Source organism: Panthera leo, chromosome B4 (genome assembly GCF_018350215.1).
Source record: "Panthera leo isolate Ple1 chromosome B4, P.leo_Ple1_pat1.1, whole genome shotgun sequence".
NCBI classification, from domain to species: domain Eukaryota; kingdom Metazoa; phylum Chordata; class Mammalia; order Carnivora; family Felidae; genus Panthera; species Panthera leo.
The window spans coordinates 83,410,047-83,437,244 of record NC_056685.1 but is presented as its reverse complement, the minus strand read 5'-3'; the positions used below and the strand labels follow the sequence as shown (position 1 = coordinate 83,437,244).

Here is a 27,198-nt window from a genome sequence, read left to right as displayed (position 1 = left end):
CAATTAAGGAAAAAATGAGTACAGAGTCAGAGCCAGAGTTTCAAAATATTCTCATCTGTTAAATTAAGAGTGTCTCCCATAGAAAAGCAGTGGAGGCCCCACAGGGCAAGTACAAAACAGAATTAAAACTCCCAAGGGTCTTGTCTTTACAAAAGAAAAGGCAGGAGGCAGCCCCTGGACAGCGGGTCGTGCTGGCCGCTCCGGTTGGACCACGGTGCATAATCCTCAGTCGCATCATCACAACGTCTCTGAGCGTTTCGATGGGGGGAGAAGGGGCAGTGTAGTGTGTGTGGGAGGAGAGGCCCAGAGGGCTCTCTGTGCCCCCTTACCCCCTTTTATATCCCAGAGGAAAGTAGAGGGAAGCTGGCTACACCTTGAAATGAGGCTATGTGTTTCAAACCTGGGGACAGGGGTAAGAGGGGATCTGTGCTTTGAGCAACCTGAGCCAGAGGCAGAGGGGTGTTGGAGGGGTGAGGGGGGAATGCATGATGCTTATTGCTTTGTACCTTTCACTGGGAAGGAGGGCAGCAGCCAACAGTAGCTCACAGGTTTGTAAACTGAGCCTGCTGGCTTCAAGAAGGGAGGCAATGAAGTCGAATTAAATATAAAAGAGTCATTTGTGCAAAAATAACTTAAACAAATAAAAGACCTGGGGAAGGGGGTGTTCCCCTTAGCCTGGTGGGGAGAGGGCCATATACCACCCCCCCCAGGCCTTTTCAGTGACATGGCTTTGGGGGGGAGGGGGTGAGCTTCCCTACCCCCTGCAATGGCTCAGGATGGGATTGTAGGGGAAGGGGTTGCATTTGTGCTCTGAGTGGGGAGTAGTGCCCCCACCCACTGTCCACAGGTGCAGGTGGCTGGCAGGGGCTCCCAAGGCTCAGCACTCAGCTCTCCCCAGTCAGGGTCAGATCCAGCTCCAGGTATGGCTGCTAAGGGGCCAGTTTCCTCCTCTTGTTTTTGGCAGGACGGCCAGGGCGGGCCCGGGGAGGCAGAGGGACAGCCGCCTATACAAGAGGGGAAGTTGAAAGAAGTGATCAAACAGCTAGGTATTGGGAAGTCTTTTATTTTCTCCCCATGCCCTCTAATCCTCTTCTCTTGCCTCGTCCCTTACAACCTCCCCCCATCCCCCCCCACCCCGCAACCCTGACACACACTTACGCGGGTTGTGGGGCTGGGGTCCAAGGTAACGTCCTGGCGGGAGCTATTGCTGTTCCGAGCAGGGCTGCAATAAGGGCACAGATGATCAGGAATACCTCCCCAAGCACCAGGTGAAGCTCAGAGTTTGGGTGGGAAGCTTTCTACTTTTGGATAATAAAGGCATAATATCCTGTTCATATTTAAACATGAGCCTTATTGAAAGCCAAACCACTCTAGACATTTCTATAAACCCATCAAGAAGTGGGAGAAGGCCAGGACTGTGGCAGGCCCAGCACTCACTTGTATTTTCTCCTCCGGCCACGACGAGACTTTCTGACTACCCCTGGGGGCACCTGGGAAAACATGGACTGTATGTGTAGGAAAAGTTAGGAAAAGGAACCAAGTTCCCAGCCTTTCCTCAGAGCCCTTCAGCCCGGACCTCCATCACCCTGCACTCACCTTAAGGTCCTCAGAATGGGGTCCAGGAGGGGATGGATCCTTGGGTTCAACACCCCCTTCAGCCAGCTCCCCATTATGCTGCCAGTGATGGGTCCTTCTTGGGGACCGTTCCATTTGTCCATTGAAGCCACCACGTGCCCCCCACTTGAGGGCCAGTCGGCCAGGCTCCCGCCGGCTACCAGGCTTTCGGCCCCGGCCTGGCCTGGCCTCACCATTAATGCCCCTAAGTCCCCCTCCTCCCCTCCGGCCCCGTTTCCCTGACCCCCTCCCAGCGAGCAGCTCAGGGACTGGGGGGTCGGGAGAACTGTGGGGTGGGGCTAAGGCACTGAGGGGAGGCCGGGCAGGCTCCGGTTCCAGGGCTGAGGTGGGGCTCTGAGGGGGCAGACAAGGGGCTTCTGGCTGCTCTGGAGGAATCTGCAGGCGAAAAAATAAAATCTTAGTCCCAAATATGGTTACTCTGCTACTGTAACTCAGAAAGTCATACATCCAGTTTGGGAAAAAATTCTGTCCCTGATACACACGTGCCCACAGGCTCACCTGGAGACTCTGTAGCAGGCAGGCTAGGGGACTAGAAGCCTCTGAGAGGGGTGGAGGAGCTCCCCCCCCAGGGAGGAGCTGCAGCCCCAACTGGCCAGAGAGAAGAGGGCCAGGAGGCTGCAACAGGCTGGGGAGGGTTCCAGGGCTGCTGGTCAGCGAAGACAGATCACCTGTTGAAGAGTTAGGTCAGGAGTCTCCCTTGGCAAACCAGTTAGGCTGAACAGACCCTATTAATCTTAGGCTTAACCCCAGGGTCAAAAACTCTTCCCCAACTCATCCAGCCTCTACTCCCAATTTTTACTGGTTCCTTTCTTCTCTTTCACACCAGAGTTTTCCCTCAGGCTCACCCAGCAGGCTGGCACTCAGCAGAGGGCTAAGGAGTTGGGGGGGTCTCCCTGAGTTGGAGGGGGCCTTGCCCAGAGAGGAGGCCCCCGGGTCAGTAGTTGCCGTGGTGACACTGGAGGTAGGTGGTCCAGGTTGGGGGGCACTCAGGACACAGGGCTAAAAAGAAGAATGACAACACCATATGCGTAAAGTATTTAACAAACGTACAGTACTTTCACATATACGATCTCACTGAAGTCTCACGTGAAGTAGGCCACGCTTATTAAATACAGACCCAGTTCTTGCAGCCATCCTACCCCCAGCCAAGAACTAAGCCCTCCCCAAAGGCCCTGAGGAAGAGCTCAGGCATGAAACTGAAAGCCTTTGATTCCCAGCTCCCATCTCTGATTCTACCTCTTGTTCTGTCCCACCCACTCCTCCCTTATCCTCACCTGGGGGGGTGTCCCCGAGGGGGGATCCAGGCTGGCAGCCAGCAGCGCAGAATTTAAAGCTATGAGGGTAGGGGGGGCTGAAAGTGGGGGGAATAGTAGGGGGGGCAGGTCTCCCAAACCTGAAAATGTCTCCCCACTTGGACCCCCAGCTCCTTCTGCAGATCCCTCCCCATCCCCAGCTGTGGGGCCCAGGGCCAACAGGGGCAGGAAAGAGGCAAGGAGGTTGCTAGGAGGTGCAGAAGGGGGTGGAAGAAGGTCTGAGGGGGGTGGTGGAAGCAGGGAAGCCACAAGAAGTGAAGGCCCTTCAGGTTCTCCTGGGGCTAGGGGAGGGCCAGGTCCCCCGGGTGGGGGTAGCAAGGGCTCAGGGGGAGGTTGTCCCCCTCCCCCAGCCAGCACGCCAAATAAACTGTGGCTGAGCAATGGAGAAGGTGGAGGTTGCCCCAGACTCAGAGGGAGAGGCAAGGCCCCTAGCATCCCTGGGAAGCCGGCTCCACTCAGCGCCAGGCCCTGCTCAGGACTAGGGAAAGGGAAAGCCTCCCCACCAGCCAGGGGAGGCAGAGGACAGGCTGGGCCCGCCCCCATCCCAAGCCCTTCAGATGGGCTTTGAAGCACAGGGCTGGGGACAAGGGGGGCTTTGGAGGCAGCTGGTGGGGCAGGGGCACCTGCAAAGGAAAAGAAAAATTCAGCTCAAGACAGGAGTGTTTGTTTCTCCCAGTGTCCAAAGAACCCAACCCTCATGCCTCCGACCCAGAAAACCACCCAAGACCTCTCTAAGCTCCCCTAAATACCTTGGCTGCCTTTATCCACCAGAGAAGGGGAAGGCTCTACCACACTCACGTACCTGGCACACTGCTGAGGCTGCCACTGGTGGTCCCAGGCAGGGAGGGTGGGATAGGGTGCCTGGGCTGGGGAGGGCTCCCTGAGGAGAGGGTTGGGGGAGGAGGAAGGTGTGCATCTGACCCCAAAAGGTTAAAGCTTCCATCAGAATGGGAAGGGCCAGGGGTGGGTAGTCCCAGCAGGGACAGCACAGAAGGGAGAATAGGTTGGGATGGCTCAGGGAGAGGAAAGGGTTGAGGGGCAGGAGCAGGGGCCCGAGGACGGCTCCGTCTAGGGGCTTGAGGGCCTCCACCTTCTAGCAATCGCAATACCGTTGGGGGTCTGCGGGGACGACGCTGAGAGGGACGGGGTGATGAGGAGTGGGAAGCTGAGGGTGTCTGGGCACGGGGCCTTCGGCCCTGTAAAGTGCTGGGAGGGGGGAGCGGGGGATGCTGTGCCTTGGCCGCTGCAGAGAGTAGGCTGCTAGCAAGGAAGGGGGGTGCCCCAGGCCCCTCCACCGTGGGGGCCCCTCCCAGGGGTCCCAAGACCAGGGGCAGGTGCATAGTGGCTGAAGACACTGGTGGCTGAGTGGCAGGACCAGGGGGGCCAGGGGGACCAGGGAGATTATTGCTTGGGGGCAGAGGAGGGGGCGTTAAGGCATCACTACAGTGGAAAAGAGAAGGGTCTGAAGGTGGTGAGGAGGAGGCATGGGGGGCTGGAGATGAGCCCAGGTCAGGGGGCACCAGGCTGGCTCGGAGGGCAGCTCCCCAGTTGTAGGAGGGAGCATTGAGGCTGATAGCAGGTGGAGGCGGTGGGGCTGGAGAGGGGGCATTGCCCCTTGGAAGGAAACAGGGGCTGCTGCTGCCTCCAGAAGGGACTGGGTCAGGAAGCCTTGGTGGTGGGAAGAGCCCCCCAGGGCCTGCTAGAGGAGGGAAGGCCTGTGGAACGGAGGGTGGTTCTGGGGGAAGGGAGCCAGGACCCCCATTAAGTGGAGTTGTAGGAGGGACTCGACAGGGAGGGCGGGCAGCGGGGGGCCCTGGGGACACAGTGTGGAACATTTGGGGGCTCGCTCCCTCTCCTGCAATGAATGAGAAATGAAGGGTCAGCCTGTGGCTCCCCTTCCAACAACTTTCTTTCATCTTCTCCATCCCATCTCCCATAGATCCCCAACCTCCCTGTACCTTCCTCTCAACAAGCAGCTCCCCGCGCCACCCTTCTCCTTACTCCCTCTCATAGAGCTCCTCCCACCATCCCTCTTCCAGGCCCTTAAGTTTTCCTCAGTTGTCGGGAAAGTGGAGAAAACTCACCAGGAGAAGAGTGTGAGCAGGTGGTCTCCATGCTTCGGTACAGAGTTGCCATGGCAACGGCTTTCCGCCGGTGGTTGCACAGCTTGGTCATGTCCTCCTCTGATGCGGGCCCCACCCCAGCCCCACCCGGGGTCACCGGGGCCAAAGGGTCAAAGTTGAAAACCTGTAAGGCAGGAGTCACGGACAGGGACTCTGAGAGGGTGAGATCTGTGAGAAGAGCTACCATGATCAGTCATTTGCAGTAGGTCACTTGGCGTATCCCTGTATTCTCTGGCACCCCTCACCACTCTGACCTTGGGGACATTGAGTGGACACTCCAGACCGCACTTGCAGGTCCCATCGCTGAGGAGGTAGCTCCGGGTTTGCTCCAAGGAAGACAGCTCTGTGCCACTTGGGCTGGCAGACGACAGGGTCAGAGATATAAAGTTAGTTGACACCATATCAGGAAACGTGCCTAAAAGGACAGTTCTTTAATCAAAGACCTTCCTGGGAAGGACAGAGGATAAGGGATGTGGAAAGAGAAAGAAACAGATTTAAAGGGCCAGATACAGACAGCAAAAAGGCTGAGGAAAGAAGAACAGAGAGAAATAGGGTAGGTACCAGAGATGCGAGCTTTGAGAGGAGGGGTGGGAAAGAAAACTCAGGCACCGAACAGCCTGAGGACAGAACTGTGGGAACTCTGAGGAGCCATACCTGATATAGAGCACAGCACCCTCTCGAACACAGCGCTGCCAGCCGATGGGGACAGATGTGGCCACAGGGCCCCCAGCTCTGTCTGCTCCACTGCTCTCATTGCCCCCATTCATTGTGTGTAATCAGCTCCCACGTGCCTGATAACAGACATCCATGTGGGCATTAGGAGGATTAAACTGTGCTGGGTACCTGAGGGAGTACTCCAGGAAGGCAAAGATTCTGGGGAGACCCGAGAACTCAGGAGTATGGAGAAACCCTCAGAGAGCTGAGAGAGAAAATGAAGAAGAACTCTCTGCCATCCCACCATGGCTACCTGAACATCTCTGCAAACATTGTGGGGTCCAGTCTAAAGCCGGGGCCTCCGGCTTAGCCCACACCTGCAACACAGGAGAGAGAAAGGACTGTCGGGAATCTGCCCAACTCAGAAGAGCACCAAAGCTCAGGATACTCTCAAGGGAAAGATCCTTAACCACATGAGGTAGGTGCCCACACGTATCTCAGGGTTCTGTTGGCTGAGTCCACAACCATCCTTTCGTGTACAGGACTGAGGAACCAGAGGATCAAAGCCTCCACTACCAGGGACCAAGAAATCAGAACCCAATTACTAGACGTAAAGGGCAAGCCCCCTTTGTCCCATCAGAGACAGAAGACTTCATCCTGGAATATGGGCAAATTCCCATGCCAGGCCACTAGGAAGTTTCCCAGAGAGTCTGGCCCCCTGCTGTTCCCTACTCCCCAGGAAGATCACATAAAAAGTGCAGATTGCCCCACAGGTCATCAGGTAATTGCCCAACTGCCCGCTGGGGTGGTACCAACAGATCCCCTCCATGCCTATTTCATTAGACAATCACTGATCTAGTTCATTTGGGTCTTCTGAAGAAAGGTTGGATCCATAGCTCTGTCTTCTCCCAAGATACTTAAAAGCTCCTGATTTCCCCCCAAGCCTAAGGCAAGGGGCTTCAGGACCTCCTACCCCACTGGCTTCAAATTGGCTCTAAGAAGGATTTTCTTCTGATATGTGGGGAGGCCCCCCCCCCAAAAAAAAAACCTTGCAAGTATCCTCTCCAAACTCACCATCGCTCCCACCCCACACTGGCGGCTTCTAAACTTTCCCTCTCATAACAAGGCGCCCTGTCACCCAGCCTGCTTCCCTCAGCTTGGGGAGGAGGGGAAGGCGCACGAAGTAGGAAGGAACTTGGGGAGAGGGCGGGCAGAGGGTGGGCGAAGCACTGAGGGGAGGGAGGTGAAGAAGGCAAAAAGTCAAGCAGTGAGAGGGAGAAACGGCGGGGGCAGGTGAGGGTAGGGAAGTGGGGATGAGGCCAAGGAAAGGGGCCGAGAGGACGCGGAGGGGGCAGAGGGTAGGGACTGGAGGGGAGGGGAGGGGGAGGGGCGGGATGGGGGGGCCGGGCCCTGCACTCACCGCGGCCCATGGTTCGGCCGGCCCCGCCCTGCGCAGTCGCGGCCCAGAGGGTGAGTGGGAGGGAGTGGGAGGAGGGTCGGTGGAGCCCGAGCCTCCGGTACGGCCCCGGCCGGTCCTAGCAGGAAGCGCCGCCGCCGCCGCCGCGGATCACCGAGCGGCCTCCCGCGCATGCGCCATGGGGGCCAGGGGCAGCCCTGGGGATTCCGTTCCCAGAAGGCACCGCGCAGGCTGGTGCCGCCGCCGCCGTCGCTGCCGCCGCCACCGCCGCAGCCGCCGCCGCCGCCGCCGCTGCCCGGACGGGAGAGGGGCGGGGCCGGGCCCCCGCCCAGCGGACAACGACGAGCCAACAGGAGGGGCCGCAGTGCGCATGCGGGAGCGCGCCTACCCCTCCCCCACAACCCCCCATTAATCCCCAAGAGAACAAACACCCCACGCGGCCCCCCCGCCCTCCGCGGAAGGATCTGAGCCTCTTCCCAGGCCACTGGTGGCCAATCCCAGCCCTCCCCGGGAGGGGCCCCTTCTAAAGCCACAATCTGTTGGGGGAGCCAGGAATGCCAGGTCCGGGAGGGGCCAGCCCCAAAAGATGAAAGTCGCGACTTGCCCTGCCCCGCCCCAAAGGCTTCCCGGGTAGTGTGCTGGGACTTGACCCGCCTCCCCAGGTCAACATGTCACAACACGACCTCAGCCTGTCAAGTCACATGACCTTTGCCTGTCACTGACAACCTGGTCATGTCTTTGGGCCAGGAGAGACCATCTGGTCTAAACCACCCCCCACTCCCATTTACAGAAGGGGAAATGGAGGTCTGGAGCAACGCAGCGCAGGCCTGGCCAAGGACCTGTCACTGTCACACCACCACCGATACCTGTCTTCCAGCCACAACCGACCTTGTGACAGATTCTACTGAACCCTGGCTGCCCCCACGAGGGTATGACAGTATATGTAACCGGCCATCACATGGCATCTTTTTTCTACCTAATGGCACAAGAAAAATACTTCGCATTTTAAATGGTGCTTTTCACTTTTGTTCAGGCTGCCTCCAAGTTCATAGTTCTCTCATTTTACCTTCACAACTCATTATCTTTTATTTACAAATAAGAACGGTTGAGGCACACACTTAGGTGACTGGCCTGGGATCCCTGGGCAAGTGAGGAGCAGCTGAGGCTAGAATCTGGGCTGCTGACAACCCAGTCCAAAGCAGTTGTGCGCTCAAGTGCATGCAATGTCCTAGGCGAAAGGCTCTAACGCAGCCCAAGGCACCTCCGCGGCAGGAAGCTAGTGCAAGGCTCCTCACAGCAGGGAGTCACAGGACTTGGGCATCTGGTACAGTGAAAAGGGCGGGTCTTGAGCTTTCGTGAAGAGCGCCAGGGCACCGTGGGGGAATGATAAGTAGGGAAAACAGTGAGAATCGGCTCGACTGGTCAAAGGACACGAATCCTGGCATGCTGGGGGCCCATCAGAAACTTTACAAAGATAAAAGTTAAGGGTGCTTTTCTGAAAGGAGCTGAAAATGACAAGCAAAAGTATTCAAGTTCCTCGGCCTCTTCTGGGGGAGTTGGGGGCTAAAAGAGAAGACCTTTTTAAGAATACTCGAGAAGACGTTAGGCAGTCCTGTAATGCGAACTTTCAAAAGTGGTTGGTTTAAAAGGCCTTGTGTCCATTAACTGGGAGGGGACCAAGCAAAATGGGAGTCTCTTATGGAGAAGGTGAAACAGGGGCTAATGCCAGGTGGGCGGAATCAAAGCTCTTGAAGAAGACAAGCTGCAGTGAGGCTTCTCAGGCAGCCTGGGGGCAGCCACGGTTGATAGCCGTTGGGGCCGTTGGGAGCCGGGCCCTGGCGCCCCGCCCTCTCTTCTCCCCTACACCACCCCCCTACCCTGCACCTCCCACCACCCTTGTAGTCCCCTGCGCGTGCGCGCGAAGACACCGGTTGCCAAACATTGCATCATCCCCGCCCCCCTTTCCTCCCCTCCCCCTCCAGCTCTCCCCTCCGCGCGCGCGCATGACTCACTCACCTCCTCCGCGAAGCCTCGTGACCCAAAGCCACTTCCGGGTCCAACACAACGTCTACCCCCAAGCCGGAGGGAGCCATGGGGGCGGGGCCGCGGGAGCTTCTGAGTGGCGGATGTAAGGGATGAGGCGGGGTCGGCACCGGCGTGCCGCGCCCTGATTGGTAAGCTTCTGGATCCGCCCCTGAGAGGAGGGCAAGGCCTTATTAAAAGATCGGCGCTCCCAGCTACCGAGGTCAGAGGCTTGAGTCTAAGGCACAGAGCATATCATGTTGAAGATGAGCGGGTGGCAGCAGCAAAGCCAAAATCAGAGCCGGAACCTGAGGAGAGAGGCGAGTACTGATCCCTTATTTACCCTTTACCTTCCGAAATTCGGGAACACCAGTTGTCCCCTCCGAGTCAGGCATTTGTTTTTAGGATGTGGCCCCACCCCCTCCTCGATGAAATTAGTGACAGTCCGAGGGAGGGATGGGGAGAATCCTTTATTCGGGAGTGGTGCTTGCAGACCTCTCTTCCTTCGGACGATAGCGTCACCCCACCCCTGCCCGGAGCGTGGGCCCTGCTCTGTGCTCTTGGTCGAAGGGGTCTGGATGCCCTCGGGAGATTTATTTTATGTTGCTGACCCCCGGCCTCTTTAGGCCTGTACGGTGGGAGGCGAGGCAGCAGGACACTCCCCCACGCTAAGACGCCTGGGTGACCATGGCTCACGCCTCTGCCACCGCCTTACGGTCAGCGGCACTACCCCTACCCCACCCCCAATCCTTCTCAGCCCCAGCGTCTCAGGGCCAGAGTGGCCACGTCGGTAGCCGGCGCTCCTGGATCCTCCACAGGATAGCCATTCCGCGCCCTAACAGAAAATTGAACCTTAAGGAAACTGACTCAAGGCTTTTGGGAGGAGGGGTACCGATGGACAACAGGGATTGGAGATAGGTTTTCACATTCCCCCAGAAGTCTCTGGGCCTCCCGCACAAGAGAGCATCCTGGACCTCTTAAGTGTGGGAAGCCATTTGGGACCTCTCCAGTATACTGTCTTTCCCCTGAGATTGGTCCCTGCCTCTTTCCCTCTGTCCTGTCTCCATACTAATCTCTGTGTAACCATTGCATCAGGCCAGCCCCCTGTTTGGCTCTGCAGCCCTCTGGCCTGGGGCTCCACTGCTGATGAAAGCTGCAGCCCACACACTGGAAGGCAAGGAGGGTTCCCCAGGGAGGACAGCCCTGAAGAGAAACACTCTGGGTGATATTGCACCTCCAGTCCCCAGGGACAGGCAGCTACTGCTCTGCCTCTGGGCTTCCTCCTCCCTTCCCTGTGAGAGACTGGGAAGAATTTATCCACTCATTCCTAACAAATATTTAACACATACCTGCTACATGCCATGCATTTTGGGGCCCAGATATATCCGTGAACAAGAAAAAAAAAATCTCTGCTCTCACAGAGCTGATATTTCAGTGGGAAAAGGCATACCACAAACATATGTTAAGTGCCATGGAGAAAACTAAAGCATGGAAAAGTAGAGAATGCTCAGGGTGGGGGGGTTAGTTTTACATTGGGTGGTTAGGGATTCTCTCACTGAAGTGACTTCTAAATGTAAGATCTAAAAAGAGGCAAGGCAGTAAGCCAGGCAAATATGTGGAAGGAAGAGCTTCCCAGAAGAACAGCAAGAACAGAGGTCCTAAGGTGGGAGCATGCAGTCTCTTTGTGGGACAGGAAGCCAGTTTGGCTGGACTAGAGTGAGCAAGAGGGAGAGTGGCCAATGAGAAATCCAGGGCAGGGAAGGAACAGATGGTATGGGGCCTTTTTAGCCATTTTAAAGACCTTCGCCTTTCATATTCATGAAATTGGAAGTCATTGGGGGGTTTTGAGCAGGATGACAGCACCTGGCTTAAGTTTTAAAGGGCTCACTCTGGCTGCCTATAGTGAACAGACTTGGGGAGGGGTAGCAAGGACAGAAACTGGGAGACCTGCAGTAATCCAACAGAGATAACAGTAACTTGGTCTGGATTGGAAACAATGGAGTTGGTGAGAAATATTTAGATTCCGGGATTTTGAAGAATGAGTTAAAAATTTTTGCTGGTGGTTTGAATTGTGGGGTGTGAGAGAGGAATCAAGGACGATTCTGAGGTTTTTGGTTTAAGCAAGTAGAGATGCCATTTACTGAGATGGGGAAGACCATGGAAGGGAAAGGTGAGCAGGGATTTGTCTTTGGACATATAAAAGTCTGAGATGCCTTTTAGACATCCAAAAGGAGATTCAGGTAAGCAGTTAAATAGCACAGTTGGAGATCTCATTAGAGGTCCAGACTGGAAATGTGCATTTGGAGGATGTCAGTGTGGGAATGGAATTAGGAGAATACCACTTGATTTGTTCCTTACCCTGGCAGGTTTGAATTTAGAGAAAGTAGAGTTGGCCGTGACTTTTCTATTATGTAATCAGGACTACTAATGTCAGCAACTAAAAATAAAGGCTGTCTTCTGTCCTTGGAAATGGCTGCAGGGACCATTGACTGTACCCTGTAAGACAGGAAATGAGGAAACACCAATAGGAGGCTGGAGATAAAAGAAGCTACCTCTCTCCCTTCCAAAAAATGACTAACATCTGTCTTTGATCCCTACAGTGTTCCAGAAGGAAGTGTATCTTCATACATCACCATACCTGAGAGCAGGTAAACTTAACCAACCTTTCCCAAAACCAATTCCTAAGAGGTGCTGCTTAGGGTCACTGTACTGGGAGTCCTAACAAGTTATGAAAGCACCTAAAGAAGACAGGAGAGGAGGGTTTGAATCTGAGCAAACTTTTGCTGACAGGCTAAATCCATCCTCCTGGCCTTCCCCTAACTAGGTGACCAAATCACTATTCTTAGAGCATGTCCTAATTGAAAGCTGGCTGAGTGAGCAGTCAGTCCCAACAAAGATAATTGGTTTGTCTTACCAAACCTCAGTCCCCATCAAGGTTAGACTCACCCAAAGGACTCCCCACACAGGAGGAGAAAGGAACACAGATGGTCTGATAATTGCCCCTGGAAACTACCAACAAGTTCCCCCAGGGAGGCGGAGGACTTTTACTAGGATCGCCTAAGAATGTATATTCCAGATCCTTGCTTCTTCATATGCTGGGCAAAAGCAAGGAAGGAACATTAGTATAGACCAATTGGAAAACTTTTTAAAGGGCCAACCAGTAAATATTTTGAATGTCGAGGTCTCCGCTGTCGTAACATGGAAGCAGCCGTAAGCAATATGTAAGTAAATGGATGTAGTTATGTTCCAATAAATCTTTATCTGCAAACAGGTAGCAGGCCAGTTTGCCGTCCTGGGGTATAGACTGTTTAACTGCTTTGTGGAGCTTATTCCACTCCTACCCCTGACCTCCACATCCTGAGTATGTACTTTTCCAGAGCCTGATCAAACTGCAGAGATGGCAGCCGAGTCATTGCCTTTTTCCTTCGGGACACTGTCCAGCTGGGAGCTGGAAGCCTGGTATGAGGACCTGCAGGAGGTGCTGTCCTCAGATGAAAATGGGGCTACCTATGTTTCACCCCCTGGAAACGAGGTGAGAATGCTAGGCCTGAAGCTGGAGGGTGGTGGGAGGGTCTTGCCCTTCCCTTCTTAACTAATATCTATTCTATCTTTCCTCATTCCCTTGAAGGAAGAATCAAAAACTTTTACCACTCTTGACCCTGCCTCTCTGGCTTGGCTAACTGAGGAGCCAGGACCAGCAGAGGTCACGAACACCTCCCAGAGCCCTCGCTCTCCTGATTCCATTCAGAGCTCCCTGGCTCAGGAGGAAGAAGAGGAAGACCAAGAAAGACCCAGGAAGCGGAAACAGAGTGGCCAGTCCCTAGCTGGAGCTGGAAAGCAACGCATGAAGGAGAAAGAACAACAGAATGAGAGAAAAGTGGCACAGCTAGCTGAAGAGAATGAACGGCTCAAGCAGGAAATCGAGCGCCTGACCAGGGAAGTGGAGGCGACTCGCCGAGCTCTGATTGACCGAATGGTTAATCTGCACAAAGCGTGAACGGTTGGAACCATCACTTCCCCCTCAGGCTATTACCTACCTTTCGTGGAAGTGGCTGCTGACCATCTTCTCATCAGTGCCAAATGATGTGACCCTCGACCCCATCTATTCAGTAGGGGGAAAGCTTGGGGTAGACAACAGGAAAGGGTCTCAGCATGTATATAGAGATTGTACATTTATTTATTACTGTCCATATCCATTAAAGTGACTTCCTATGAGCCACGCTCTCACTTTCACTTTTTCTTCTTGCCTTTAGGGGTTTCGAGGGGTTTCCCCTCAGCTAGAGCCAACTGTTTCTTCAGATCCAAGAGTTTAGCCACCTCTGCGGCAACCTGGTTCTTGTCTGCTTTTTGTGCTTTTAGTTCTCGCACAATGTTGCCCTAAAAGGAGAGCAGGTGGGGAAAGAACAGTGAGACCAGAAGGAACCTATTTATGATTCAGCTTGTCCAGTCTCCCACAGGGTTTAGGCTGCGTACCTGTTTGGTCACTTCATCTGTCAGCACTTGTATCTGCTGTGGTCCAGCTGTTGCCATAGCCTCTACAACTGCTGGCTTGGGGGGTGCTTTTGCCTAGAGAACAACAACAAAGTTATCACCTGCTCAATAAATATCCCTCGACCTCAAGCTTTACAGAACATCTCAGAGGAATGGGATTACCTTTAACTCCAAGGACTCTTCCAGCTAAGACAGGAAAGAAAAACTATAAGTAAGGAAGCAGCAGGGTCAAAAGGTGGAAAGAGTAATGAGTGAGGACTACTCGGGGACAAGGAGAGGACACCATGGCTCTTGCTGGGTGACAGCACAGTCTTTAGCTTTCTCACCTGGCCCCCGCCAAAGCGCTGTCTCAAACTTTCAATCTGGTCATTTTCCAATTTTTGGAATAAGGGACTGACCTGTGAAGAGAGGTACATAATCATTCACTGATTACGTATAAACGCTACCAGATTACAGAGAGGGCCTCTCTAATCCATCACTGATATTCAGGAGCTCTAAATGTTACAGAAGAAACAAATGAGCATGTACCTGCTGATTTCAATAAAGAATCCAGAAAAAGCACTGCCATTCACTAGGAAAGCCCAAAATATTAATAAAGTCCAAGACTATTTAAACTCTTTAAGGATGCCAGATTGACACAAGGGTGTACAGGTGAACTTACTTTATCCCTCCTGTTAGCATTATGGAGACCAGGTGACCATGGTGTTTCTTCAAACATCTACTCTACATGGACTGTATACCAATTAGTTTTACATGCCAGGTACTGGGTTCTGGCACGAAGAACAATGATGATATGTGGGCTACAGATAACATGGAGCTCTTGAGCTGATACTTTATATCAGAAACAAGCCTGAGTGCGGAGTGGGGAGGAGTGGGGAGGGGGTTCAGAGAACAGCTGTAAGAGGCCTATGTCCAAAGTTCTCTGACCCCTCCCCAAAGGCTGCATAGCAAAGGTAGGGGTTTTAAGAGGCTGGCTTCTCCAGCCCTGAGAGACCTACCGTGCCAATCTGGTGTCCTGCTGGTAAGGTACATAGGAAGTTTGTGAGGAGGATGCTGCAAGCTGGAGCTGGAAGCTGCAGCTGGGCCTGGATGGTGGCACTAACCGTGGGCATGTAAGGCTGGAGCATGACGGACAGCAAGGCAGCTATATTCACCGCCAAGCCTGTCACTGTCCCCGCCCGCTGCCTGGGGAAGAGATATTAGTCAGAATTTCCAGAAGGACCCAGCCTATCCCCCACGTTATTCCACAAACTTACCTGTCAGCCTCGCTGCCTTTAATCCGCTTCCAAGGCTCATTCACCTGAATGTATTGGTTGCCATGGCGAGAGATGGTGAGGATACTGCGTAAGGCCTCCCGGATCCTGGGAAGGGAGGAGGCAAACTGAAGTGGAAAGTCCCAGAGGGACCAGTATGGGGCTCTCAACATGCCAGCAGATTACTGAGATGAGGCAGAGGTGCAGGTTACTTACCGAACCTTCTCTAGCAGCTGGTGATAGTGCTGGAGCTCCAGAGTGACATGGGCCAGCAGGCGCCGATCATCAGGAGTAAGCACCATCTCGGGGACACAGCCCCCAAAAAACTTAGACACAAACATTCCAGCTCTTCATGGGAGTAAGGAAGGAGAAGGAAGAGAAAAGGAATTACTGCCCAATGTCCTTGTAGAAATTTGACCTGATTTTCATAATTCTCCATTCTCTCAGAATTGACACCTCCTGGCAGCCCTCAAGGCAAAGCTTAAAAATTCATTCCTTGGGGCATCTGGGTGGCTCAGTCGGTTAGGCGTCCATCTCTTGATTTCGGCTCGGACCATGATCTCACAGTTTGGAGACTGAGCCCCGCTTGGGGCTCTGAGCTCACTGTGGAACCTGTTTAAGATTCTCTCTCTCCTTCTGCCCCTCGCCCCCCTCAAAAAAAGAAAAAAAAATGTCTTGTTCTCTCTCTCCCCTAAGAACCTGATAAAGTCAAGCAACCTCATTTTATTTTTAAGAAATCAATACTCAGAATAACCAAGTTGAAATCTATTACTTGCTATCCAATACTCTGGTAGAGACTATCTGTGAAGTGCAGTTAACAACCAAATCTGAAAGGATGGGTAGCCACAGAGTATACTTCTTTAGATTGTGGAATAGCTGAGACAGAGACCAATCATGGAATGTGAGCCTAAAGTAACAAAAACCCCAAAAAGTACGGCAAACATCTCCTACCCCTACCCTAAGATAACCCCCTTCTTTAGCCAAATTTTTCCAATGATCTGTAAGTACACTTTTTTGCTGGGAGAAAACACATTTCCAATGTCTCCTACCGAGTGCAGCAGAGCTAGCCAGCGCCCCACCCCACCCCCAGCTCATCTGCTGACTCTGACCGACCCCCCCCCCCCCCCACTGAGTCCCACCTGTTGATGAAGTTGCCCAGGTTGTTAAGCAGTTCAGAATTATTCTTGAGCAACATGTCTGTCCAGGAGAAGGCACTGTCCTGGCCCTCAGGCCGAATGTATAGCAGATAGAAGCGCCAGATGTCAGCAGGGATCCCTGTGTCCTGGGCCATGTCACCAAACACTCCTACACCCCGGCTCTTGGAGAATTTCCCATCCTCGTAATTCAGGTACTCTGGACAGAGGAGAATGAGAACCATCTGTTCAAATCGCACCTTTCCCTCTCTGACCCACTAACTCTTCTCTCCTCTCCTTCAACCTCAATTGTGAATGACTAGTTACACTTCTCCTTGAATAGCTGGCCTGCACAGAACTTGGAGATCTCTTCCTCTCCATTCTACTTTTTCCCCTTCGCTTCTACCCATTACAAAATTTTAGCTTCAGACTTCTGCTTTCTTCTGGGTTGAGTTCTCATCTTCTAAGTATTCCTATTTCATCTCAACTCCTAACTCAAGATCTAGAACCTCTCCAAGATCTTCTTCCAAATACTGCCTCAGCCCTCATTCCCTAGCAACATCCCCATCTTCAGTTTTCCAGGGTACCTGTAGCAATGAGGTGGTTGACCAAGGTATAGTTGTCCTCAGCTCCTAAGGCTGAACAAGGAAAGACTAAGCCGTGGAAGGGAACATTGTCTTTGGCCATGAACTGATAAAGGTTCACCTACAAAATACAGTTGGGAGACAAAGCTCCTGAGACCGTCTTCAAAGGCCCAAGAAAGACCAGGTACCCAATTCTAACCACCTCAACACACATATGCACACACCCTCCCCATAGACAGGCTAACCAAGAGCTGCTCACTTGTTCTGGGTTCTTCCACCATCTCTCCCACTGGTCTGTATAATTGGCTGTGATGGACACATAGCCAATAGTGGCATCAAACCAGACATAGAATACCTGAAGGGCCAGGAGGAGAGAGATACAATAGGATGAACGAACACTGGAAAACTTCCCTAACCCAGTCTCTGACTGAAGCAAGACATAATCAACAGTCTATTCTGCTAGTCCAGGGTCTCAAACCCAAGGCAGAATAATATGACATATGAACAAAGCATAGGCTTTTTACCTTGTCCTCAAAACCTTCTAAGGGTACAGGGGTTCCCCATTTGAGGTCTCGGGTTATGCAGCGGGGCTTGAGGCCATCTCGAAGCCAAGAACGAATGATGAACCGGGCATTGGGTGTCCAGTCACTGCCAGGCAATGTCTTCCCCAACCATTCCTCCAGTCGTTTTTCCAGCTGAGATGGCAGAGAAAGAGGGCTGATTTAGGACAGTCTCATACATGGTTCGCATGAAGATAAACAGGTATGACCTCTCTGGAGTAGTCTGGCAATATACAATTAAAAGACTCGTGACTGTGACATAGCAATTCCACTGCTAGGAATTATTTCAATAGAAATACACATAAGCGTATGGATACGTATATAAAGAAGTACACTGTTCATCATAGCAAAAAAATTGAAACTAACTCCCACGGTTCAGTAGAGTTATGGAAATATGATATATCATTACAATGAAATACTTGCAAGGCCATTAAAGAAGGAGTTAGATCCGCATGTACTGACGTGTAAAGACCTCTGAGATATATTAAATGAAGCAAACTGCAAAACAACAATATACAATCCTATCATAATAAAAATAAGTAACAACACACAGAAGCTCAGACAAAATTTTGAAGGAAAATATGTATCAGTGCTTTATTCTCAGATGGAATTATGGAGAACACATCTAGTTTTGTACCGTATTTCTACCTGAAATTTTAGAAATAAGCTTATTTCACTTTTGTAAGCAGAAAAACAGATAAATCCGTTGGAAGGGATGGTTTATGTGATTTACCCACATAAATACCATAGCTTCTGAAGCCTGACGACACAGTCTATTGGTGAGGCTATGGGGAAATAGGCACACACTTTGCTGGCAGGAAGGCAGAATGGAACGATTTTGTGTATACTCCCACAGACTGCTTATAAGCTGCAAGGGGGGAAATGTTAATTGTACAATGGAGACACTGAATAACATCTTGACCAGACAAAATCAACATCACCAATGAGGGGGAGATGGCTATCAGGTGCCTCCGGAAAGGACACGATATCATTTATATAGTATTACAACTGAGGACGCAGAACCTGAATTTATTTCATCATGGCAAAATAGCCAAATCCAAAATGAGGAATAGTCTACTTGGGGTGGGGAGGTGATTAGAGACTGCAGTCTTAAAAACTGTTAATGTCATAAAAGACAAAGGCTGAGGAACTGTTTCAGATAAAAGGAAACCAAAGAGAGAAAAACTAAATGGAATACATGATCCTGAACTAGATTCCATACTAAAGGAAAAATTATGCTGTAAAGGATATTACTGGGAAAACTGACAAAACTGAAATATGGATGGGAGATCCATAGCTTGAGGGAAAGGCCCACTTACCTTAGGCAGGTCCAGGAACAGGTGCTGAGAGGATTTCACCACAGGGCACGACCGGCAGACTTTACACTGAGGCTTCTGTGAAGGGAAATTGAAGGGAAGGCGTGATGCAAGGTGGGATAATCAGGATCTGGACCACAGGCCAGGGGGAGCTGTGCAGGCAAGGCGTGAGGCACAAAGGGATGAGCTCCCCAGTCTGCCATCTCACTTAGCTCCATGCTTACTTGGCCTTCTGAGAAATTGAAGACTCAAGTTTACACAGCATAACATTGGTTACTGAGAGTTTCACGACTCTGTCCTATCACTCCAAAGAACAGGAAAAAACAGGGGCGACTGCCTGGCTCGGTCAGCAGAGCACACAACTCCTAATCTCAGGGTTGTGAATTCAAGCCCCACGGTGGGTGTAGAGATTACTTAAAAATAAAATCTAGGGGTGCCTGGGCGGCTCAGTCGGTTGAGCGTCCGACTTTGGCTCAGGTCATGATCTCACGGTTCGTGAGTTTGAGACCCGTGTCGGGCTCTGTGCTGACAGCTCAGGGCCTGGAGCCTGCTTCAGAGTCTGTGTCTGCCCCTCCCCTGCTCACACTCTGTCTCTCAAAAATAAATAAAGATTTTTAAAAAATTAAAAATCAACCAATCAATAAAATCTTTAATAAATAAATAAATAAGGAAAAAGCATTCTCTGAGCACAGGCTAGGTAGAGAGCACTGCACTGTATGCAGCTGTGTGAGGGAAAGAAGGGGCACAGATACACAGTTCCTCTCCCTGAGGAAGTTACAATCAAGTTAGGGAGTGCGGACCTTTCCAAAGCAAAATGTCAAGAAATATTTGTGGCACAAACTAACTATGCAAACACTGGTGAGTGATGATTAGAGGACTAAACAGTCAGGTGGGGCTAATCAATGAAAGCTTCCTAGTGAGGTTAGAACTGAGCTTTCGACTCTTTTCTTGTCTGAGTACACTCCACGCCCAACGTGGGGCCTGAACTCGTGACCCTGAGACTTTGCATGCTCTACCAACTGAGCCAGCTAGGCGTCCCGATCTGGGCTTCTAAAGGTGAGCCATTAGAACTCTCTCAGGACCTCTGTCCTGAGCTCTACACGCCTATCTGCAGCCGCCTACCTACCACTTCTACATGGGTGTTTAACAGGCACCGCAAACTGGACAAACCCAACAGTCTCACTGCCCTCCACCGGAACTCCTGCCCTTCAACCAAGCCTGCCCACGTTTGTAGATGGCACTACTGTCTACCAAAGCTGCTCAAGCCAAAAACTTCCAAGTCATCGTTTCCTTGACTTCCCCTCACCCAGAATTCATCTATCCAGTACAGTCTACCTCCAAAACCTATCTCGAATCCTTTTTTTCTCCCCATTTCTGCTGTTACTAACCTAAACCAACCTACCAGCATCCCATTTCTGAGTTACCATTCTGGCCTCCAAACCGGTCTCTCCACTTTCTCTCTTGCTTCCCTCCCATCCATTTTCCAAGGAGCAGCCTACCATTCAGCTCCCACATGGCTTACCCGGCCCTGGTAATCTGGTCACCGCTGACCTCTCTGACCCCCCCTTAATCCCCCTTCCCTGTCACTGTGCTACAGCTACACTGGCCTTCTCCATTCTGCCTTTTCAGCTGCTTGCTGCCTTGTGCCTTTGCATTTCCTGCTCGTTCTGCCTGGAACACTCTCAACCCCTCATCGCCCAGCTTGCTCCTTTTCATTCTTCAGTTAAACTCTCAGTTCAGGAGTGTTACCTCGTCTGAGAGGTCTTCCCCGATCACCTGGCTAAAATCTTTACCCAGAGGCCACTGTCACATCCTCCTGGCAGTTTATCATGTACATACATTCTTGTCCCTAGGGCTGGTCTCCTCCCTGCACTACACAAAGATCTGTCTTACTCAGTGCTACATCCCCAGCAGTTCCCAGTGACCACCCTATCACAAGAGCTCAAAACACAGGGGTTGTATAAATAAATGAATAAACTAACACATGAGTAAACGTGGAGAAAAGAACACGTGTTTACAGAAGAGAGAAAGAACTACACACATGCAGATCAGGTGATCTGAAGCAGGAACAAAGGTAGGGAAGCATACACTCATCCTGTCTCTTCCCTAGCACAATGCTCAGCATGTAGTAAATGCTCAGTAAACGTCCAATGAACCAAACAATGAGCTGGGGCAAAAAGAGACACCGACGAAAGGTCCTGAATGCTAAAATAAAAATCCTGAATGGGACAAGCCTGGGAATCCCTGAATAATACAGACTGTCTCCCCTTCTGGGCTTCCATGAGACCCTCCTCTCACCTTGAGCTCAATGGCATTGATGAGCTTGCCACACTTGTCACACTGGTCACCTCGGGCCTCTTCGTAGCCACAGAAGGGACACACACCTTCCACAAAGCGGTCAGCCAGGAAGCGGGCGCAGTGCTCACACCGCAGCTGCTCCACAGTATCTTGGAACACAAAACCTCGGGTCAACAACCGCTGGAAGATGTCCTGAGTGATTCTGGCAAAGTGAATCAGGGACAGGGGAGGGCCGGATCAGAGGAAGTCAGAGGAAGTGGTGCACCCCTCCGTCCTGTCACTGCACCCAGGCCCCAAATCAGTCCCAGTGCCGAAGAAATCGGGCAGAAGGCCCCTCAAGGCCAAGGCCATCTAGTCAATTTCAGGGAGTTTTACTGGATGAGCCCAGACCCCTCATATATCCCTTACTCCCCACACAGTCCCTCCCTCAACACTTCCGAACTTATGTTTGTCAAATATAAACTTAACAGTTTTCTGCTCTTTGCTAACAAAAATCTCTAAAAGGATAGGACTATACTCTTTTTCGATATGTCCTGAAGTGAAAATTAATCAGTCCAACTGCTAAACTGCTGAACACTATTAAGCTACCGACCTGTCTACTATACAGTTTTTGTAAGGATGCGTGTCAGGCAGAGGAAGAATGAGTATATTTGCTATAAACCAACATAGGAGTGGAAGGGAAGGTCCTAAAACTCAACAGCAGCCAGGGAAGAGCAGAGAGGCGGCAGAGGGAAGGCAGAAACTTCCTTTAAGCCTAAGTCCTATCTCTTCCCATCCTTGGCTGCTTCTTCAGCCCTGGTCAGGCCTCTTCAACCACTGAATCCCCACGCTTGGGATACATTTCAGGGCAATATTCAGATCCTAAGTTTGAGAGGGATGCCTAAACAGCACTTCCGGTTCCTTCAGTCTCCAGGATATTTTCATTGCCCCCAGCCCCAGTATCCACCTTCTATTTCTGCCTGATTAGAGGAAACCTACTTGGTCTGCTGTGGAGTGGTGGTACGACCAAAAATATCAAATGAGATATTAAACCAGCGATAGATGTTGGCATGGATGGCGTGGTACTTGTCACAGATCTCCTGGGGGGTCAGGCCCTCCTCCATAGCCTTGGTCTCTGTCGCTGTACCGTACTCATCTGTCCCACACAGATAGAGGGTGTTCCACTGGCGGAGGCGGGAGTACCTGGAAGGGGATATGGGGATTACAGGGGCCCCGTCCCAGACCCTCCCATGTCCCCAGGATCCTCTCTACTCGAGGCATTCTATTCGCTTGGGCCCACTGCTCCCTTAGGAGGTCCCTTCCCCTGCAGCTGGCTCCACCTGGCAAAGACATCAGCACTGAGCACGCAACCAATGATGTTTCCAAGGTGGGGGACATTGTTGACGTAAGGGAGGGCACTGGTGATGAGCACATTCCTTTCCCCAGCCACAGGCAACCTAGTAGGGAAGGAGGAAAAGAACAGTTCATGGGGGAGAAGCAAGGGTCAAGAGGGACCAACAGGGCACAGAACACCCACACGGATCTGTTCTATTGTCACAGACTCAGGTACATCTGAAGTCTTCCCCACACGAACCCACAGCATCATGAATTCCCCCAAAAGCCACAAGACCCCCTACAGTTGCAAGTGTAGGGCCCTGCCACAGTGAGCAAGCCCAGGTACTGCTCTTAAAGAGCTGCATTCGGGGCGCCTGGGTGGCGCAGTCGGTTAAGCGTCCGACTTCAGCCAGGTCACGATCTCACGGTCCGTGAGTTCAAGCCCCGCGTCAGGCTCTGGGCTGATGGCTCAGAGCCTGGAGCCTGTTTCCGATTCTGTGTCTCCCTCTCTCTGCCCCTCCCCCGTTCATGCTCTGTCTCTCTCTGTCCCAAAAATAAATAAACGTTGAAAAAAAAAAATAAAAAAATAAAAAAAAATAAAAAAAAAAAAAAAGAGCTGCATTCCACACTGACCTCTGTCCGCCTTTACTATCATAACTGCTTCTTTTCCAGCCGCTCATTCTCAGGCTCCAACTTGCTGGGTATCGACAAAACTTTCTCTGGCTCTGTCAACCACTACACCCCCCAGACTTCGACACTACCCAAGCATCCCTTCTCAGCACTGTCGTGTCCTCTCCTACCCAGGTGTCATGGAAGCATTACCTCCAGTCACTGTCTGAAATGCTCACAGCCTGCCACCCCATCTTCATGTCTTCCCAAGTTCTCCCATACCCCCTACTCTCCCGTCCCTAACTCATGTCAGTTATTTCCTTGCGGCCCTACTCAAATCAGCAGGCATCAGCTACTGCCTTCATAGCCACCCTCCCCCCACACTATTTCAGGTGCATGCTTAGTCGTGGCACATAATCTGCTGTCTGAAGTCATTCAATCCACTCCTCTCTATGCTTCATCACCTGATAGCTCAGCTGCACACATTGGGTACCCACCCCCCCTCCTTGGCACTGACCCCTCACCAGGGCTCCTTTCACCTTTCCAACCATTCTCAACCTATACTCCCTGGCTCCCACTTTTACCATGTCCTTCAACTTTGGGCATCCTGAGAACTCAGGATTCCCACGGTTTCTTTCCTATTTTTTTTTTTTTTAAGTAGGCTCCACGCCCAACATGGGGCTTGAACTCACGACCCCGAGATCAAGAGTTGAACACTCTACTGAGCATTGAACGCTCTGACTGAGCCAGCCAGGCGCCCCTTGGATTCCCATGGTTTCCACTATTAACAAAGACTCAAATGATTCCTCTGGTTAACCTCACCCTTTCTTCCCAGCTGATATACACATCCAGTTAGATGTTGCAACTACTTCCCAGAAAGTTTTATAGCTCATTTCCTTAAGAAAAAAAAACAAAAACAAAAACAAAACCCTGATTTCTCTTGCAGTCATTGACTTTGCTCCCTATTAACTGCATACCATAATTTTCTCTGAAATCCCACTTAGAAATCAACTCCTTCGGGGAAGCCTTCCTTCAAGACAACCACCTTCTGCCCCGTCATCCTTGTATCCCAAGCCCCTAAGCACTATAAACACACTGTGTGCTGCTCCTCATTGTGTCAGTGTGACTTCTCTCTCATTATGAGTGTGCTTACTACTGTAGCAAACATAAAGGTGAGTATGTCTGGGGCTCTACCCTCAGGGGGGTTGCATTCTATTATGTAACTGGTGACTGGTTACATTCTCTTATGTAACTGGTAACTGGATCAGTGCAGCGAGAGGTACAAAGTGCCAAAGGAAAAGATGACCATTAAAGAGGCCAGCAAAGGGGACCTGGCAAACAGATATTGGCTCTATCGGTAATCTCCCTTTAAGAAACCAAGCCCCACTCGGGGTGCCTAGGTGGCTCTGCCGGTTAAGCATCTGACTTCAGCTCAGATCACGATCTTGTGGTCCGTGAGTTCAAGCTCCGCATCGGGCTCTGTGCTGACAGCTCGGAGGCTGGAGCCTGCTTCGGATTCTGTGTCTCCCTCTCTCTCTACCCCTCTCCCACTCATGCTCTGTCTCTCCCTCTCTCTCCAAAATAAACATTAAAAAAAAAAAAAAAGTAAGAAAGAAACCAAGCCCCACTCATCTGTGCCTACTCACACAGGATTCTGCTGTGGCCGAAGTGGGGGTAAGCTTCCCAGGCCCTTCTCCCAAGCAGTTACAGCCATGGCAATCTCCTCCTCAGACAGAGTAGCCAGTTCTTCCTCCTGTAAAGAGTGGATACAATCCCTCACCAGGTGAGGGGGCCCAAAGACTAAAGAAACTCCTTCCTTGCTCTCCAACAAAGGAAAGAGTTAATAATGGCCATGGTCAAAGTCCCTCTCCAAGCCACCTCCACCCCCAAGTACTGAAGCTCTGTGGGGACCCCACTGCTCTGTTCCAAACCTCAGGCTCATTGCTGACAGCCCTCCCCTCAAAGGAGCTAGGGAGGGGCTGCTTTTGGAGGTAGGGCCGGAGGGCCAGGACACCCTGCTGCTTCAGCACAGTCTCTGCAGCTCTCTGACATGGCTCCTGAGAACTCAGTGTCTGGAACCAGCTGTGCAGGGCACCCAACTCTTCTGTGGAGAAGGGAGAAAAAAAGGGAATCAATCAGCAAGACCCGGAATGGAGAGGCAAAGGTGGACCTCCTCCCTCTCTTCAGGAAGTTTCTCCAGTTATCTTCCCCAGTTCCCTCAGCCATCTTTCTGCTATGGCTGCCCTGTCAAGCTATGCCTCAAAGCGGATCCTCAGTATTTTATTGCCCATTCTGTACTCCCTACACCAACCTCCTGGGTTGGGGCTGGGCGTGAAGTGATATGCACAGTTCTCACCAGGGAGGTAGGCTGGGTCTTGAAGTAATGGGTATAGCGCTCCCCACAAAACAATGTCAGCCAGAGATTCCGTCTCCTTCGTTGAGAAAAGAAAAAGGTCCACAGGTAAAATACTCAGTTTCTTCCCAAGGTATACAATAACGTCTAACATTCCCTAAGCACTTTGTGACTACGCATCAAGCACTCTGTTAAGCACTTTAAGTTACCTCACTTAATCCTCACAATAATCCAATGAGGTGGCTACTAACATTACCCCATTTCAAAGATGAGGAAAAACTGAGGATTAGAGAGTCTGGTGATTTTTCTAGGTTACACTGCTAACAAGGGGCAGTGCTAGGTTTTGCACTCTGGATATAGCCTTCCTTCTTAATTCTTTTATCATACAGCTTTCCCTGATCCCTATCTCAAAGCCCAACTCACCCCAGCCAGGAAAGGACAGCTCCGACGACTCAAGCTGTGGTCAATGTGTGTCAGGGCTCTCCGGACTGGGCCAAGAACATCTTCCCCCTTCTTGCCTTGGACCACTAAATAGTACAGGGCAGCAGACAAGGCTGGCTAAAATGTGGGAGATGCAGGTCAGGATGGGTATGTAGAGCAAGGGCCTGCCTGCCACCCCCCATATCTCAGTCCCACCTGCAGTTCTGTAGCTTCCCACTCCAGCCACTGGTTGGTGAGGTCATCTTGCTCCCAGCCAGATAACAAAAAGAAGTATCTGCCCAGAGAGAGCGACAGAAGGTAGAACTAGAAAGGCCCATCTGTCCAGCCCATTTCTCATCCCATAGTGAAACAGTGGTGGCAAATAAAGTCACACAGGGGACAGTAAGCCCCGACTTTATTCAGCCACCTTCCTGCCTTAAGGACCGATACTGACCGGCAGATTGCACTAGTGGAGAAGAGGTAGTTGCCACTATCCAGTTGTAAAACAGGGACCTTAGGCCGGGTCAGGAACGGGACCACACACTCTGATGCAGAAGAGAAAAATGAGTGAAAAAAACAAGGAAAAGAAAAAAAAAAAAACTCCGTCAACTTAGATGGACAACTTCGCATTGTTCAGGGAAAAGGGGGGAAAAGACACTGGAAAGTTTTCTGGATAGGACCACTGAAAGGGGGTGGGTCCTGAATGAGCTGGACAGACTAGCAGGTGTTCAGCTGGGACCGCCAGCTGGAGGCAACAGATGGGCATTGCAGAGGGGTGGTGGTATTGGGACAGTGCTGCAGCCAAACACTGGAACAACGGACAGTAACTGAGAATGACCTAAGAGAAGAGCGGGAGAACAAAATTAAGAGAACTGGGAAAACTGACAAGAGAACCGCTATTAAGAGTCGCCCAAACAGATGGCTGGGAAGAGGTAAAACGAAGGAGTCCGTGTGTTTGTTGTCTGCGTATTTTAGGAGAGGAGAGCAAGGTCTCCTAAAAATGACAAAGGGGTGCCTGGGGGGTTGTGATGAATAACTAGAGAGGATGTGGGGGATGGGAGATGCCTGATAAGTGCGGGAGAAAGTTGGAATGGGGAAGAGGTTCACTTGAGTGACGCTGGGTACTGGGAGATGAAGGGGGGAGACTAGAGGTGAGGAAAGGGGTATACTGAAAGTAATCGAGGGAAGCGACTAATGAAAGACGTGACTGGGAGAAGAGAAGTGGGCTGACCGAGGATAATGGGGGAGGAGGCTGACGGGAGTGCGTGATGGGGGATGGAGGTTTGGGGAAGACAACTGCTGGATGGGTGTTGGGTGTGTTTCGGTTCCGCCCCCCTCATCCACCGCCCACCAGCACCAGCCAGTCCGACTACCTTCGGGGCCTACGGTGCTGATAAGCAGCTCCTCTCTGCCCTGGGCCCTGCCCGCGGCGGCCAGCACGGGTAAGCTCCCCGGGGCGCCCTCGCTCACGAACAGTCTCATTTCGCCGTGAATCCCACGCTGATGCAACCGGAACCGGCCTCCGGCCTGCGGGTTGAGCGTCCACCGCGACGCACGCCGGGAAATGAAGTTCTGAACCGAGGCATTCCCTGCACGCCGCTCACAGAAAGTAAACTACTTCTCCCATCATGCCACACCAGGAAACAGGAAAACAATATCAGAGAGATGGGGAGGCCGCAGAGGCTGTGCTAGAGTGGCACTTT

At 51.7% G+C, this 27,198-nt stretch overlaps 3 protein-coding genes across 12 annotated transcripts; 1 reads left to right on the top strand and 2 right to left on the bottom strand.

Annotated features, from left to right (window-relative positions):
* Positions 1-33: 33 nt before the first annotated feature.
* Positions 34-9,348, bottom strand: MBD6 (methyl-CpG binding domain protein 6). Of its 8 annotated transcripts, XR_006204910.1 has the most exons (15): positions 7,146-7,401; positions 6,039-6,102; positions 5,726-5,862; positions 5,326-5,428; positions 5,033-5,195; positions 3,751-4,803; positions 2,910-3,571; positions 2,481-2,634; positions 2,134-2,303; positions 1,597-2,010; positions 1,438-1,505; positions 1,159-1,222; positions 835-1,004; positions 507-570; positions 34-248 (listed from the first exon to the last, which is right to left on the bottom strand). XR_006204910.1 is itself a non-coding variant. In XM_042946975.1 (13 exons), exons 3-13 carry the CDS (start codon positions 5,836-5,838, stop codon positions 930-932), a joined length of 3,039 nt encoding a protein of 1,012 aa, XP_042802909.1. In that variant the 5' UTR covers positions 5,839-5,862; positions 6,039-6,102; positions 9,159-9,348; the 3' UTR covers positions 34-929. The 8 variants fall into 8 exon arrangements, 4 of the variants coding, with proteins under 4 accessions (XP_042802909.1, XP_042802907.1, XP_042802910.1 ...); XR_006204909.1 differs by having other exon boundaries at positions 507-1,004; XR_006204907.1 differs by having other exon boundaries at positions 34-570.
* Positions 9,281-13,379, top strand: DDIT3 (DNA damage inducible transcript 3). 2 transcript variants are annotated; one of them, XM_042946987.1, is made up of 4 exons: positions 9,281-9,484; positions 11,765-11,812; positions 12,542-12,696; positions 12,793-13,379. In XM_042946987.1, exons 3-4 carry the CDS (start codon positions 12,562-12,564, stop codon positions 13,159-13,161), a joined length of 504 nt encoding a protein of 167 aa, XP_042802921.1. In that variant the 5' UTR covers positions 9,281-9,484; positions 11,765-11,812; positions 12,542-12,561; the 3' UTR covers positions 13,162-13,379. The 2 variants fall into 2 exon arrangements, with proteins under 2 accessions (XP_042802921.1, XP_042802920.1); XM_042946986.1 differs by lacking the exon at positions 9,281-9,484 and having other exon boundaries at positions 12,436-12,696.
* On the bottom strand, positions 13,320-27,153 carry MARS1 (methionyl-tRNA synthetase 1). Of its 2 annotated transcripts, XM_042946977.1 has the most exons (22): positions 26,869-27,153; positions 25,950-26,040; positions 25,712-25,790; positions 25,499-25,633; positions 25,079-25,154; positions 24,654-24,826; positions 24,369-24,475; positions 22,119-22,235; positions 21,778-21,981; positions 20,800-21,001; positions 18,505-18,579; positions 17,150-17,320; positions 16,885-16,980; positions 16,629-16,746; positions 16,048-16,261; positions 15,125-15,256; positions 14,912-15,016; positions 14,654-14,840; positions 13,982-14,053; positions 13,818-13,841; positions 13,638-13,730; positions 13,320-13,541 (listed from the first exon to the last, which is right to left on the bottom strand). In XM_042946977.1, exons 1-22 carry the CDS (start codon positions 26,975-26,977, stop codon positions 13,395-13,397), a joined length of 2,727 nt encoding a protein of 908 aa, XP_042802911.1. In that variant the 5' UTR covers positions 26,978-27,153; the 3' UTR covers positions 13,320-13,394. The 2 variants fall into 2 exon arrangements, with proteins under 2 accessions (XP_042802911.1, XP_042802912.1); XM_042946978.1 differs by lacking the exon at positions 13,818-13,841.
* Positions 27,154-27,198: the final 45 nt, after the last annotated feature.